This window comes from Perca flavescens, chromosome 8 (assembly GCF_004354835.1).
Source record: "Perca flavescens isolate YP-PL-M2 chromosome 8, PFLA_1.0, whole genome shotgun sequence".
Classification (NCBI taxonomy): domain Eukaryota; kingdom Metazoa; phylum Chordata; class Actinopteri; order Perciformes; family Percidae; genus Perca; species Perca flavescens.
In genome coordinates, this window is record NC_041338.1 from 35386218 (window position 1) to 35399679 (window position 13462).

The window sequence follows — 13462 nt, forward strand, 5'->3', positions numbered from 1 at the left end:
AATAATTAGCACTGAGGAGACAATAAAACGTGTACTTCAGCACAGTAGGCCTGCTAGAGTTAATGTACTTAACAACACCACTTAACAGACATAAATATAATTTCTCTTTTTTACAAAATAAAGTTTCTCATTCTGTTAAAGATGAATAAGAAATGACTTTCTTCTGGACGTCATGTTGATATGATTATTCATGTGTTATATAACCTGTTGCTTTCGTGGCTGCAAAGCCAAATACACCGGATGACTATGAGCAGCTGACCGGGAAACAGTTGATCCCCGCGGGCTAAATTTATCCTCCGTTGACGGTTCAAGTCGGTTGGAAGAAGAAGATCGCAGATCGGGCAATTTATTACCAATAGCACACCTCTGCAGCCGAGGAGTTGTGTGATTAAAGTATCCCTCTCCGGGATCAGTGGGATAACCGGGCGGTGACATATGGCTGCTGAGCCCGCGGGGAAGAGGTTAAAGAGCGGCCTGCCGCTGTGCGCAGCGCACCGGAGCTCCGCGGGCAGCCGGGCCAGACACAACCTGCAGGCCGCCGTGGAAGAGGCTCTGTGCGGGCTGAGCAGCCTGCTGTGGGACGGAGCGTACCGGCTGCAGGCTCTGGTAGGAGACACAAGCTAGCCTACTGTAGTAACCACAGGAAGGATTTGAACGTTTACTCAAGTAATAGATTAGATAATATTTTATTCATCCCACAATGGGGAAATTCACTTGTTAAAGCAGCAGTTTTTCCATAATAAAAACAAACCAACAAACAACAGTCAGACAATAGACAGACAATGTGCAAAAAGTACTGAATGAATGTAAAGTGGCATTATATAAAGAGTATTTTAAAGAGGCCAAAGTGCGAAAAATGTTGTAATGTAAGTAAGTAATTGACGTGAAATTAGATTGAATAATATGTAATTAAATAATTGAAGTGTGACCATAATATAAAAAATATTGAAAAAGTAAGTACACAGAATTAAAAATATGAATACAGATGGAAAGATATAAATACAGACATAATACTGCACTTGAAGGGTATACATTCTACCTAAAAGCCTACTTTACTCGATTGTTTCCATTGTATGCAACTTTATACTTCAAATCAGAGGTAAATGTACTTTTTACTGCACTAAATTTTCAGAAAACCGGGGGGGGGGGAGGGAGGGAGGGAGGGAAAATGGAGGGGAGAGAAAGAAAATCCTGAGGAGAGACACCCCCAGCGTTTCCCCCAGTTATAAGCTAATTGGCTAGTTTTGGCTACGTTTAGACTGCAGGCAAAAGTGATCCCAAATCTGATTTCTTTTTGTGGGTCAAGTGACCAGGTCAAGCTTCTTCAGAAGTAGTGTGAACACTCAAATCTTGCCCAGATCAGATTTTTTTTCAAATAGTCTATAGGTCTTGTATCAGTCTATAGGTCTTGTATCAGTCTATAGGTCTTGTATTAGTCTATAGGTCTTGTATCAGTCTATAGGTCTTGTATCAGTCTATAGGTCCTGTATTAGTCTATAGGTCCTGTATCAGTCTATAGGTCCTGTATTAGTCTATTAGGTCTTGTATTAGTCTATAGGTCCTGTATCAGTCTATAGGTCTTGTATCAGTCTATAGGTCCTGTATTAGTCTATAGGTCTTGTATCAGTCTATAGGTCCTGTATTAGTCTATTAGGTCCTGTATTAGTCTATAGGTCTTGTATCAGTCTATACGTCTTGTATCAGTCTATAGGTCTTGTATCAGTCTATAGGTCCTGTATTAGTCTATAGGTCCTGTATTAGTCCTGTATTAGTCTATAGGTCCCGTATTAGTCTATAGGTCCTGTATTAGTCTATAGGTCCTGTATTAGTCCTGTATTAGTCTATAGGTCCTGTATTAGTCTATAGGTCCTGTATCAGTCTATAGGTCCTGTATTAGTCTATAGGTCCTGTATTAGTTCCCAAATCTGATTTCTTTTTGTGGGTCAAGTGACCAGGTCAAGCTTCTTCAGAAGTAGTGTGAACACTCAAATCTTGCCCAGATCAGATTTTTTTTCAAATAGTCTATAGGTCTTGTATCAGTCTATATGTCTTGTATCAGTCTATAGGTCTTGTATTAGTCTATAGGTCTTGTATCAGTCTATAGGTCTTGTATCAGTCTATAGGTCCTGTATTAGTCTATAGGTCCTGTATCAGTCTATAGGTCCTGTATTAGTCTATTAGGTCTTGTATTAGTCTATAGGTCCTGTATCAGTCTATAGGTCTTGTATCAGTCTATAGGTCCTGTATTAGTCTATAGGTCTTGTATCAGTCTATAGGTCCTGTATTAGTCTATTAGGTCCTGTATTAGTCTATAGGTCTTGTATCAGTCTATACGTCTTGTATCAGTCTATAGGTCTTGTATCAGTCTATAGGTCCTGTATTAGTCTATAGGTCCTGTATTAGTCCTGTATTAGTCTATAGGTCCCGTATTAGTCTATAGGTCCTGTATTAGTCTATAGGTCCTGTATTAGTCCTGTATTAGTCTATAGGTCCTGTATTAGTCTATAGGTCCTGTATCAGTCTATAGGTCCTGTATTAGTCTATAGGTCCTGTATTAGTTCCCAAATCTGATTTCTTTTTGGGGGTCAAGTGACCAGGTCAGGCTTCTTCAGAAGTAGTGTGAACACTAAAATCTTGCCCAGATCAGATTTTTTTTCAAATAGTCTATAGGTCTTGTATCAGTCTATAGGTCTTGTATCAGTCTATAAGTCTTGTATTAGTCTATAGGTCCTGTATTAGTCTATTAGGTCCTGTATTAGTCTATAGGTCTTGTATCAGTCTATAGGTCTTGTATCAGTCTATAGGTCCTGTATTAGTCTATACGTCTTGTATCAGTCTATAGGTCCTGTATTAGTCTATAGGTCCTGTATTAGTCCTGTATTAGTCTATAGGTCCTGTATTAGTCCTGTATTAGTCTATAGGTCTTGTATCAGTCTATAGGTCCTGTATCAGTCTATAGGTCTTGTATCAGTCTATAGGTCTTGTATCAGTCTATAGGTCTTGTATCAGCCTATAGGTCTTGTATCAGCCTATAGGTCTTGTATCAATCTATAGGTCCTGTATTAGTCTATAGGTCTTGTATTAGTCTATAGGTCCTGTATTAGTCTATAGGTCTTGTATTAGTCTATAGGTCCTGTATCAGTCTATAGGTCCTGTATTAGTCTATAGGTCCTGTATCAGTCTATAGGTCCTGTATCAGTCTATAGGTCTTGTATTAGTCTATAGGTCCTGTATTAGTCTATAGGTCTTGTATTAGTCTATAGGTCCTGTATCAGTCTATAGGTCCTGTATTAGTCTATAGGTCCTGTATCAGTCTATACGTCTTGTATTAGTCTATAGGTCTTGTATCAGTCTATAGGTCCTGTATTAGTCTATAGGTCCTGTATCAGCCTATAGGTCTTGTATCAGTCTATAGGTCCTGTATCAGTCTATAGGTCTTGTATCAGCCTATAGGTCTTGTATCAGTCTATAGGTCTTGTATTAGTCTATAGGTCCCGTATTAGTCTATAGGTCCTGTATTAGTCTATAGGTCTTGTATCAGTCTATAGGTCTTGTATCAGTCTATAGGTCCTGTATTAGTTTATAGGTCCTGTATTAGTCTATAGGTCTTGTATCAGTCTATAGGTCCTGTATCAGTCTATAGGTCCTGTATTAGTTTATAGGTCCTGTATTAGTCTATAGGTCCCGTATTAGTCTATAGGTCCTGTATTAGTCTATAGGTCTTGTATCAGTCTATAGGTCTTGTATCAGTCTATAGGTCCTGTATTAGTCTATAGGTCTTGTATTAGTCTATAGGTCCTGTATCAGTCTATAGGTCCTGTATTAGTCTATAGGTCCTGTATCAGTCTATACGTCTTGTATTAGTCTATAGGTCTTGTATCAGTCTATAGGTCCTGTATTAGTCTATAGGTCCTGTATCAGCCTATAGGTCTTGTATCAGTCTATAGGTCCTGTATCAGTCTATAGGTCTTGTATCAGCCTATAGGTCTTGTATCAGTCTATAGGTCTTGTATTAGTCTATAGGTCCCGTATTAGTCTATAGGTCCTGTATTAGTCTATAGGTCTTGTATCAGTCTATAGGTCTTGTATCAGTCTATAGGTCCTGTATTAGTTTATAGGTCCTGTATTAGTCTATAGGTCTTGTATCAGTCTATAGGTCCTGTATCAGTCTATAGGTCCTGTATTAGTTTATAGGTCCTGTATTAGTCTATAGGTCCCGTATTAGTCTATAGGTCCTGTATTAGTCTATAGGTCTTGTATCAGTCTATAGGTCTTGTATCAGTCTATAGGTCCTGTATTAGTTTATAGGTCCTGTATTAGTCTATAGGTCTTGTATCAGTCTATAGGTCCTGTATCAGTCTATAGGTCCTGTATTAGTTTATAGGTCCTGTATTAGTCTATAGGTCCCGTATTAGTCTATAGGTCCTGTATTAGTCTATAGGTCTTGTATCAGTCTATAGGTCCTGTATTAGTTTATAGGTCCTGTATTAGTCTATAGGTCCCGTATTAGTCTATAGGTCCTGTATTAGTCTATAGGTCTTGTATCAGTCTATAGGTCTTGTATCAGTCTATAGGTCCTGTATTAGTCTATAGGTCTTGTATTAGTCTATAGGTCCTGTATCAGTCTATAGGTCCTGTATTAGTCTATAGGTCCTGTATCAGTCTATACGTCTTGTATTAGTCTATAGGTCTTGTATCAGTCTATAGGTCCTGTATTAGTCTATAGGTCCTGTATCAGCCTATAGGTCTTGTATCAGTCTATAGGTCCTGTATCAGTCTATAGGTCTTGTATCAGCCTATAGGTCTTGTATCAGTCTATAGGTCTTGTATTAGTCTATAGGTCCCGTATTAGTCTATAGGTCCTGTATTAGTCTATAGGTCTTGTATCAGTCTATAGGTCTTGTATCAGTCTATAGGTCCTGTATTAGTTTATAGGTCCTGTATTAGTCTATAGGTCTTGTATCAGTCTATAGGTCCTGTATCAGTCTATAGGTCCTGTATTAGTTTATAGGTCCTGTATTAGTCTATAGGTCCCGTATTAGTCTATAGGTCCTGTATTAGTCTATAGGTCTTGTATCAGTCTATAGGTCTTGTATCAGTCTATAGGTCCTGTATCAGTCTATAGGTCCTGTATTAGTTTATAGGTCCTGTATTAGTCTATAGGTCTTGTATCAGTCTATAGGTCCTGTATCAGTCTATAGGTCCTGTATTAGTCTATAGGTCTTGTATTAGTCTGTAGGTCCTGTATCAGTCTATAACATGAGCAGCCAAGCAAAAAAAAATCGGATCGGAGCAAAAAATCGGAATTAAGCATTAAAACTTGCGGTGTTAACGTAGCCTTTGTTGTTTTGGGTACTCTTTTAACCACGTTGTTAGCCCGTATGCTATGCTATGCAATGATGGTGCAGGGATGCAGAGAACGCAGATGTGCAAGGCCCCGAAACGCTGTCCTATCCTTTTTTTTTGGTCTCTCCTGCAGGCCAGTGTGTTTGAGCGAGACGACGTGGCTCTGCCACGCGTCGCTTCTTTCTTCCACCAGGAGGCGCTGAAGCAGCGGGAGGAGGCCGAGGCCATGCTGGGTTACCTGGCTGAGAGAGGGGGAAACTACTGCACCAAGGACATCCAGGTAACGACTTCTTCTCCAACCAGGCAACATTCCTTATCATCAGGTTTCAGTTGCGGAGGAAAGTATTCAGAGCCTTTACTTAAAGACCTCATGTTATGCTCATTTTCAGGTTCATAATTGTATTTAGAGGTTGTACCAGAATAGGTTTACATGGTTTCATTTTCAAAAAACACCATATTTATGTTGTACTGCACATTGCTGCAGCTCCTCTTTTCACCCTGTGTGTTGAGTTCTCTGTTTTAGCTACAGAGTGAGACATCTCACTGCTGTAACATCTTTGTTGGGAGTCGCACATGTGCAGTACCTAGGTAAGGACTACTAGCCAGTCAGAAGCAGAGTATGAGGGCGTGCCCTGACAGTAGCTAGGTAAGGACTACTAGCCAGTCAGAAGCAGAGTATGAGGGCGTGCCCTGACAGTAGCTAGGTAAGGACTACTAGCCAGTCAGAAGCAGAGTATGAGGGCGTGTCCTGACAGTACCTAGGTAAGGACTACTAGCCAGTCAGAAGCAGAGTATGAGGGCGTGTCCTGACAGTACCTAGGTAAGGACTACTAGCCAGTCAGAAGCAGAGTATGAGGGCGTGTCCTGACAGTACCTAGGTAAGGACTACTAGCCAGTCAGAAGCAGAGTATGAGGGCGTGTCCTGACAGTACCTAGGTAAGGACTACTAGCCAGTCAGAAGCAGAGTATGAGGGCGTGCCCTGACAGTACCTAGGTAAGGACTACTAGCCAGTCAGAAGCAGAGTATGAGGGTGTACCATGCTAGCAGCTAGGCGAGCATTATAACGTGTGTTACAAAGTGACCATGTTGGTCTCTGAAGTAAAGGCTGGACTACAATAGAGCTGTTTGGAGCAGTTTGTGAACAGTGTCTTCTGTTGGAGATGGTAAGTCCCTTTGGGGGGGGGGACTTTGGGCTTTTTCAATTTGTAAACCTAATACATGCACAAAAAAGATATACAACACAATAAAGGGAAGGGGAAAAGCCAAAAAGCATAATATGAGCACTTTAAAAGTACGGTACTAGTAGCATAAAAGAAAAAAAACTTAATTAAAGCCTTTAATACGCTGTTTGGCTCCTAAAGCAAAGGGGTTTCAAGCACAGGAGCAGAGTTCATGTCCAAGAAGAAGTTAAGGAGAAAACAAGACTTTCACCCAGGAAACGGTACTTAAGGGGACCGGTGTTTTAACCCAAACCAGTGTTTTTTTTCTAATTTTAACTAGTCGTTTTGCTGACAAATGTCGTCTCCGCATCATGGTCACCTTTTTGTCAGTTAAACGTAATCGCGGCCAAATTTAACTGCGGAGACCGCTAAACTTAACCATCACGCGGCCGTAACTTCGTAGGATATCATGCCAATTGTTCATGAGAATGCGTTGACCTGTTATGTATCAAACGTACATTCAGGATTATGCAGAATGGCCCTTTTTTCTTTACCGTGTTCGTTGTAGAAGTGGACTTTATGTTTCCGTTAGTTGAGATGGAGATATATTTTTTTAATCCTGTAAACAGTGTTTTAAGATAAACATGTTTTTTGTGGTAAAAGTAACCAGTAACAGATGATCAGATAACTGTAGTGGAGGCAAAAGGTGCAATATTCCCTTCTATAAGTAAGTCGGTCAAGTTGGTAAGTAAGTGTGCAGGGTAAGTACTTTCTTTCAGTCAGGGGTCAGAGGGCCAGGTTCAGGAGCCTTAGTTGACCAAAGTCACTTCATCAGAGTGGGGATGGTGGGGACGGGACGGTTGTTGAACCCTCCCTGGGTCCTGAGGGGCTTCTTTTCGATGACCCGGTATGAAGACTTGATTTGTGGATCCATTTTGAAACTGAATTTACGATCTGAACTTTATCTGCGAGACAGAGAAGCTCCAGTCTGTAACAGCGTTCTCGTTTTACTCCTCGCGTTCTTCCCGAAACGTCCCATCAGGAGGATTTATTTCTCCGCCTGTGCTGTATCTCATTTTGTCAGAGCAGGTGCTCTCTCTCTCTCTCTCTCTCTCTCTCTCTCTCTCTCTCTCTCTCTCTCTCTCTCTCTCTCTCTCTCTGTCTCTCTCTCTCTCTCTCTCTCTCTCTCTCTCTCTGTGTCTCTCTCTCTCTCTCTCTCTCTCTCACAAAATGGAAGAGATCTCATTTTGGAACGAAGGTCTTCATTCGTGCCCAAGCGTTAGGACCCCCCCAGCTCAAGGTGTACATTTCCCCCTTCTGAGTTCCGGAAAATTGGCGAGATTAATGCTGCGGCAGAGGGAAAAGCGGTTGCTGATGGCGTTTCCAGATGGCCGAGCGGCATCGGCGGCAGTGGCGTTGGCGCGTCGCGTCGTGGCCTCCGACCGCTGGCCCCCTGGGTTTATGAGTCGTGCAAAATCGTTTTCAGGACTGAGGAACCCCCCCTCACCCCCGGGCCCAGTCAGCAGCAGTTTGGGACACCTTGTTATCAGGTCTCTGAAAGTGGCGTGCTCTTTTGCGTTTTAGTTTCGCTTCATGCTCCGTATCAAACTAACAGTCTGGCCTCGTTCCTCTAGAAGCTAAAGATGTCGATGAGATTAAGTCGGTAGGTTTCAAAATTCAGGAGGAAAACCGAGTGTGTGAGCGGTGTGATTTGGGGCGAAAGAAAATAAGTTCCTGTGTTCAATAAAACTGATGATAAAGGGATGATTGAAGGTGACACACGACATCATTCACTGGTCCATTTTGAGATGTAGGTGAGTCGAGTGCAGATGTGAGTTGCGCATGCTCAGATTTAAACGGTTTACGGCATAACGCCAAGGCTGTGTCATACTGAAATCTGTGAAATCCATAAAATAATCTTTTCTCATTACAAACAACAACAACAAATCATTTCAAAAACAATGTAGCTATCTATGATTGTTTTGATTGCTAACGTTAGCTCAAAACGCCATTCAAGTGACAGCCTTCGTTGTGTTTGATTGCTAACTTGTAGCCAGCAGTGAACCAACTTCGTTACGTACGTCCATTTCTATTGTATTGACATTACAGAAGTCTCTCGTTAGCAGGTTCTTGTCGGCTACTTCAGCCTCTAATCTATCTAGAACTGACTTCAGGGATCATGCCGTGAAAATGTGATGCCTTACTCTAAATAATAAATTACTGCTATGTAATGTACCTATATCATTATTCTGTCGCAAAGTGATGCATGCGCAACTCACATCTGCGCTTGACTCACATAGGGTAATGACATGCGCATTGCCAGCTTTATTTCCACAGCGCTGTGGAGATACAGTCCGGCTGCACCACTGACTGCACAACGCTCTGGGTTGTTTCCATTTCTTTAAACCAAACACAATCCTCTTGGGCGGCGCTAAACTCCGGATGCAGAAACTGTGGCTCTGTTAAATAATCTCAGGAAGGAACTTGTTTTGGTGGAAAATTTGCACCCCGCAAAAAGAAAACGCCACACACAATATTAAAGTTAACTGTTGACACAATACAGTAAGGTCCCAAAACATCCCAGTTTTAGAAAGTAAGTGCCGTAAACATATTCTTTGTACATTTTTGTTAAATTTGGATGGCGCATCAAGGCGGGCCTGCTTGGTTCTTTCAGGGAATGACTGTAAAGATTTACAAAGAATATGTATGTGGCGTTTTCTTTTGTAGGATGCAAATGTTCCACCAAAACAAGTTCCTTCCTGAGACTATTTAGCAGAGCCAGCATCGCTGCGTCCGGAGCTTATTGCCGGCCAAGACGACTGCGATTGGTTTAAAGAAATGCAAACAACCCAGAGCAGTTTTATTTTTTTCTCCTATTCCAAAATTAGGGCTGGGCGATATGGAGACTATCAGATATCACGATATTCTTGAAAAAATACATCGATACCGATATTGCAACCATATTGTAGGGTTGACAATTGGTGCTTCCACAAAATATGTTTTACAATGAGATTTTAGATAATCATTAATAATGTGGTAAACAGTTTCAGGTGAAATTATATACTGACTATGTTGACATGCATGCACAAAAATAGTGTGATGTTAAAACAAATCTGCTATTCTTCAAATGATATTCCCTCAAAATGTTTCACAACAGATTTTCTGAGAAAATGTAGTTAGTATGTGCTTGTTATTTACAAAATCCAGAGTTCTCGCTGCAAGCACAATTTTTTAATTTGCTCAGCAAGTAGCTCTGGCATTCAGTAATGATGCTCATTAACTATGCTTTGTATACCTTGTAGCCGAGCTGCACCAATCACATCGGTGTATCTGATATAGGGGGCCAGAGGCGAGCTAAACAGATGACAGTTTAATCTACCAGTTAGCTCCTCTGGTAGCTAAGAGTTTAATCTACCAGTTAGCTCCGCGGGTAGCTAAGAGTTTAATCTACCAGTTAGCTCCTCTGGTAGCTAAGAGTCTAATCTACCAGTTAGTTCCTCTGGTAGCTAAGAATTTAATCTACCAGTTAGCTCCTCTGGTAGCTAGCTAAGAGTTTAATCTACCAGTTAGCTCCGCTGGTAGCTAAGAGTCTAATCTACCAGTTAGCTCCTCTGGTAGCTAAGAGTTTAATCTACCAGTTAGCTCCTCTGGTAGCTAAGAGTTTAATCTACCAGTTAGCTCCTCTGGTAGCTAAGAGTTTAATCTACCAGTTAGGTAGCTAACTGGTAGCTAAGCGTATGGGGCTCTAGATACGTCACCCCGTGTATTGTTGTGATTGGTCGTAGTGTTATCCAATTGCGTGCAGTGAGATTTTCAAATGCATGCTTGGTGCCGCCCCTCGATTTGGGCCATTTTCATTACTCGATGCCAGACCCTTAATCTTTTTGATTTGGGGCTGGATTTCCAGGCTAAATTTGACAAAATCATGATATCTTGATATAGGACTTCATCACGATATGATCCCATCGAAAGACGATAAATGATCATATTGAATTATTGCCCAGCCCTACCCAAAATGTATAAGTGGTGTAGCCAGACCTAACTTGTGGAGTTAGGGTCTTGCGGTACGAGATTTTACCAACGTCTTTGGTTTCCAGAAGCCGGGCTGTGAGGCCGTGTGCTCGGTGCTGCCGGCTCTGGAGCTGCTGCTGCTCCAGCTGAAGGAGGAAGCCGGCGCGCTGGTCGAGCTGAGCCAGCTCGCCCGTAAACACGGAGACCCGCACACCGCCAGCGTCGTGAAGAGCCACTTCCTGGCGCCGCGGGTGGACCGCCTCAAAGCGCTGGGAGACCTGCTGACCAGCGCCCGGCGGCTGGGGTGCACCAACGACCAGACGGGGGCTGGGGGGTTCGGGGAGTACATCCTGAACCAGCTGCAGGACGAGCTCGCCAGATGATCCGAGTCAGAGGATTCTCCATTATGAGGCTACGTTTACGTCGCTACGTTTGGGTTTTTAAGCAGAGTTTGGAGCCAAAAGCGATCTCGGTACATACAAGTTTTTTTAGCTCCACTAGAAGAACTAATCTCCGTTTAAACTAACGCGCCCAAACCAAAATATCTCATCAACGTTCTTGTAGACTGGGCTTAAACCGGAGGCAGTGTGTTGCTGGTAGTCTGTGTTTTTCTTCAGAGAACAAAAAGTAAAATTTCCACTGTGGAGGATAGAAATCAGACAAAAACAACCAGGATGACATTTTGGCATACTTCCTTGTTAGCCGTCTTGCCCTAGACTGTTCTCCCCCGAAAAACGCTCCCATAGATCGTTTTTTCAAGCAGCAATTACGACTCACATGTAGGTTTCTAGTGGCGGCGCCCTGTAGTGGCCTGCTGTAATTATGACCGGGAGCAAACCCTGAATACGTCTGAACTGTTACCTGTTTAAAATCGCGACTGTTACCTTCTCTGGTTTAGATTTGAGGACGGAAAGCACTCCTGTGGGTCGTATTAGAGGGGGGGAATTAATGGCCGACATAGTCGTATGCTTTGGAGGGGAGTGTGCCTATGTTCCCACAGCCCAATGGTCCCACGGCCCTACGGTGCCACATTTCTAAGATTTTTTCCAAAATTAGGCCCTATGTTCCCACATTTCCACATTTCATAAATTTGTATCAGATTTTATCCCCCTTTCACCAAATTTGGTACCAGTAGCAATGGACTACAGATGGAATGTAACCCTAACCCTAACATAGGGCCTAATTTTAAGAAAAATCTTAGAAATGTGGGAACATAGGGCTTTGTCCCTTTGGGGGACTTGTTGATATTGCTACTCTGCCTTTTCTGTTTGTGAACTTGTGTTTCAGAATTTAAATCATATATTCTGTTTTTTTGACTCCGAGAGAGCTCCACAGTGACGGAGAGAAAGCACACGTTTGGGTTTTTTGTGATAAAGTTAGAAATGTTTATAGCATGTGTGTAGGCCACAACTGATTTTTTTGATACAAGAAAGGGATCTTTGTTCTATGAGCCCTGCGTGTTATGTCATTAGGACAAGTCTGAACTGAAATACGATGTCATCTTCTGAAAATAAAAAATCACCTGTATTTGTTTTGAAAAATAAAAATATAGGTCAAACTCTGTGGATTTAAAGGATCATTCTGCATTTCTTGACCCTAGGAATCACAAATAAATGTTCATAACTTTGGACTTTGCCTTCTAGATGATAGATATTTTTAAGCGTCTCTAACAGCAGCTCAGAACATTTACCGACTTGTCTTTAGCTGTTGCCGGGGGTTTGAGTCCCGTTTTAAAAGACCTGTCAGTCATATCGGGAGTGACGGCGATAATCCTTCGAGGAGAAGGGTTTGAATATTTCCTCAAACACTCGAGGCATCCGCGGAGTCTCCGGCGTCTAACCATCTGTCACATGTGACTGGCGGAGAGCATCATGGGTAAGTCAGGAGACCAAGCTCAGGGCAGGGAAAGCCCACGTTTAAATTTGGGCCTCACTATACAGAAAGCGGAGTCCGTTCTGAACATTAAAGTCACCTTTTTAGGGTATTTGCATTAAACTTGATCCCCATGGGTTTCTAGTTAAAAAATAAAAAGATATGTAAAAATCTCTGACCTCTGAGGGGTTAAAACAAACTGCATTTTGGCTTTTTTTTTTTTAAATTTCATGACTTATAATAGTTTAGCTGCTTGAAGATGAAATTAATTCCTCGTTATTGAACTTTTTTAAGATAAGATAAGCCATTATTGTCTCCTATAGGAGAAATTCATCTTGGGCATTTCGAGAGAAATGGCCACACATCGCGCGTTAACACACAATAAACATACAGTTAACCTACATAGAAACAACCATACATTATCTCATCCAACGCTTCAATGACCATCTAATAACCACACACCATACCCCCCACCCCCCCTACCTTTCCTCACAATCACAGAAGAACAGAATAGAATCCACAACTCGCATTGCGCTTCATTTTCATAATGATTGCATATTTCCCGTTAACTCACGCTGTGGTCAGTAACTTCTGTATTGCTCATTGTCCAATAGCATAATACCATATCAAATTTAACATAGCATATATATATATATATAGCACCAGTACCCTATCAGTGCACATCCTATAACCATAATGTTAAGTACCACAAGTCTTATATAGTAGTATTAGTCACACATTAGTCACACTGCGGCGACAGTTACTGCTTCTGGGCGTCAATAAATATGACGTTTTCTTTTCTTGCACATCAGATTGACCTTTATTTGCTGCTGAAATTAAATTTAGTTAAACCCAAACGTACTTTTACACAACTGTTTCCTGGGTTCGGGTAATTAGGGTAACCCTTAGTTAACCCTTGTGTTTTTCCGGGGCAAAATTTTGAACTTTTTTGTCGTTTTTTTTGTCATTTTTTCTGATGTTTTTGTCACTTTTTTCAACATTCTTTTATAAATTTCTCTTCAAATGCTATATAATGTAATAAAACACCTGAATTCAATGATGTATTTAACTT

At 41.5% G+C, this 13462-nt stretch overlaps 1 protein-coding gene across 2 annotated transcripts; it reads left to right on the plus strand.

Annotated features, from left to right (window-relative positions):
* The first annotated feature begins 228 nt into the window (after nt 1-228).
* On the plus strand, nt 229-11178 carry zgc:172145 (Ferritin light chain, oocyte isoform-like). 2 transcript variants are annotated; one of them, XM_028584405.1, is made up of 3 exons: nt 229-606; nt 5480-5626; nt 10605-11178. In XM_028584405.1, the coding sequence occupies exons 1-3, from the start codon at nt 436-438 to the stop codon at nt 10899-10901; spliced, it is 615 nt and encodes a 204-aa protein (XP_028440206.1). In that variant the 5' UTR covers nt 229-435; the 3' UTR covers nt 10902-11178. The 2 variants fall into 2 exon arrangements, with proteins under 2 accessions (XP_028440206.1, XP_028440207.1); XM_028584406.1 differs by having other exon boundaries at nt 5540-5626.
* The last annotated feature ends 2284 nt before the right edge of the window (nt 11179-13462 follow it).

Excerpts from the sequence above, each read along its gene's own strand:
- zgc:172145 (XM_028584405.1), top strand. The coding sequence starts at position 436 with ATGGCTGCTGAGCCCGCGGGGAAGAGGTTAAAGAGCGGCCTGCCGCTG. Across the intron at positions 607-5,479 it reads CGTACCGGCTGCAGGCTCTG|GCCAGTGTGTTTGAGCGAGA; the intron begins GTAGGAGACACA and ends TCTCTCCTGCAG. Across the intron at positions 5,627-10,604 it reads ACTGCACCAAGGACATCCAG|AAGCCGGGCTGTGAGGCCGT; the intron begins GTAACGACTTCT and ends TTTGGTTTCCAG.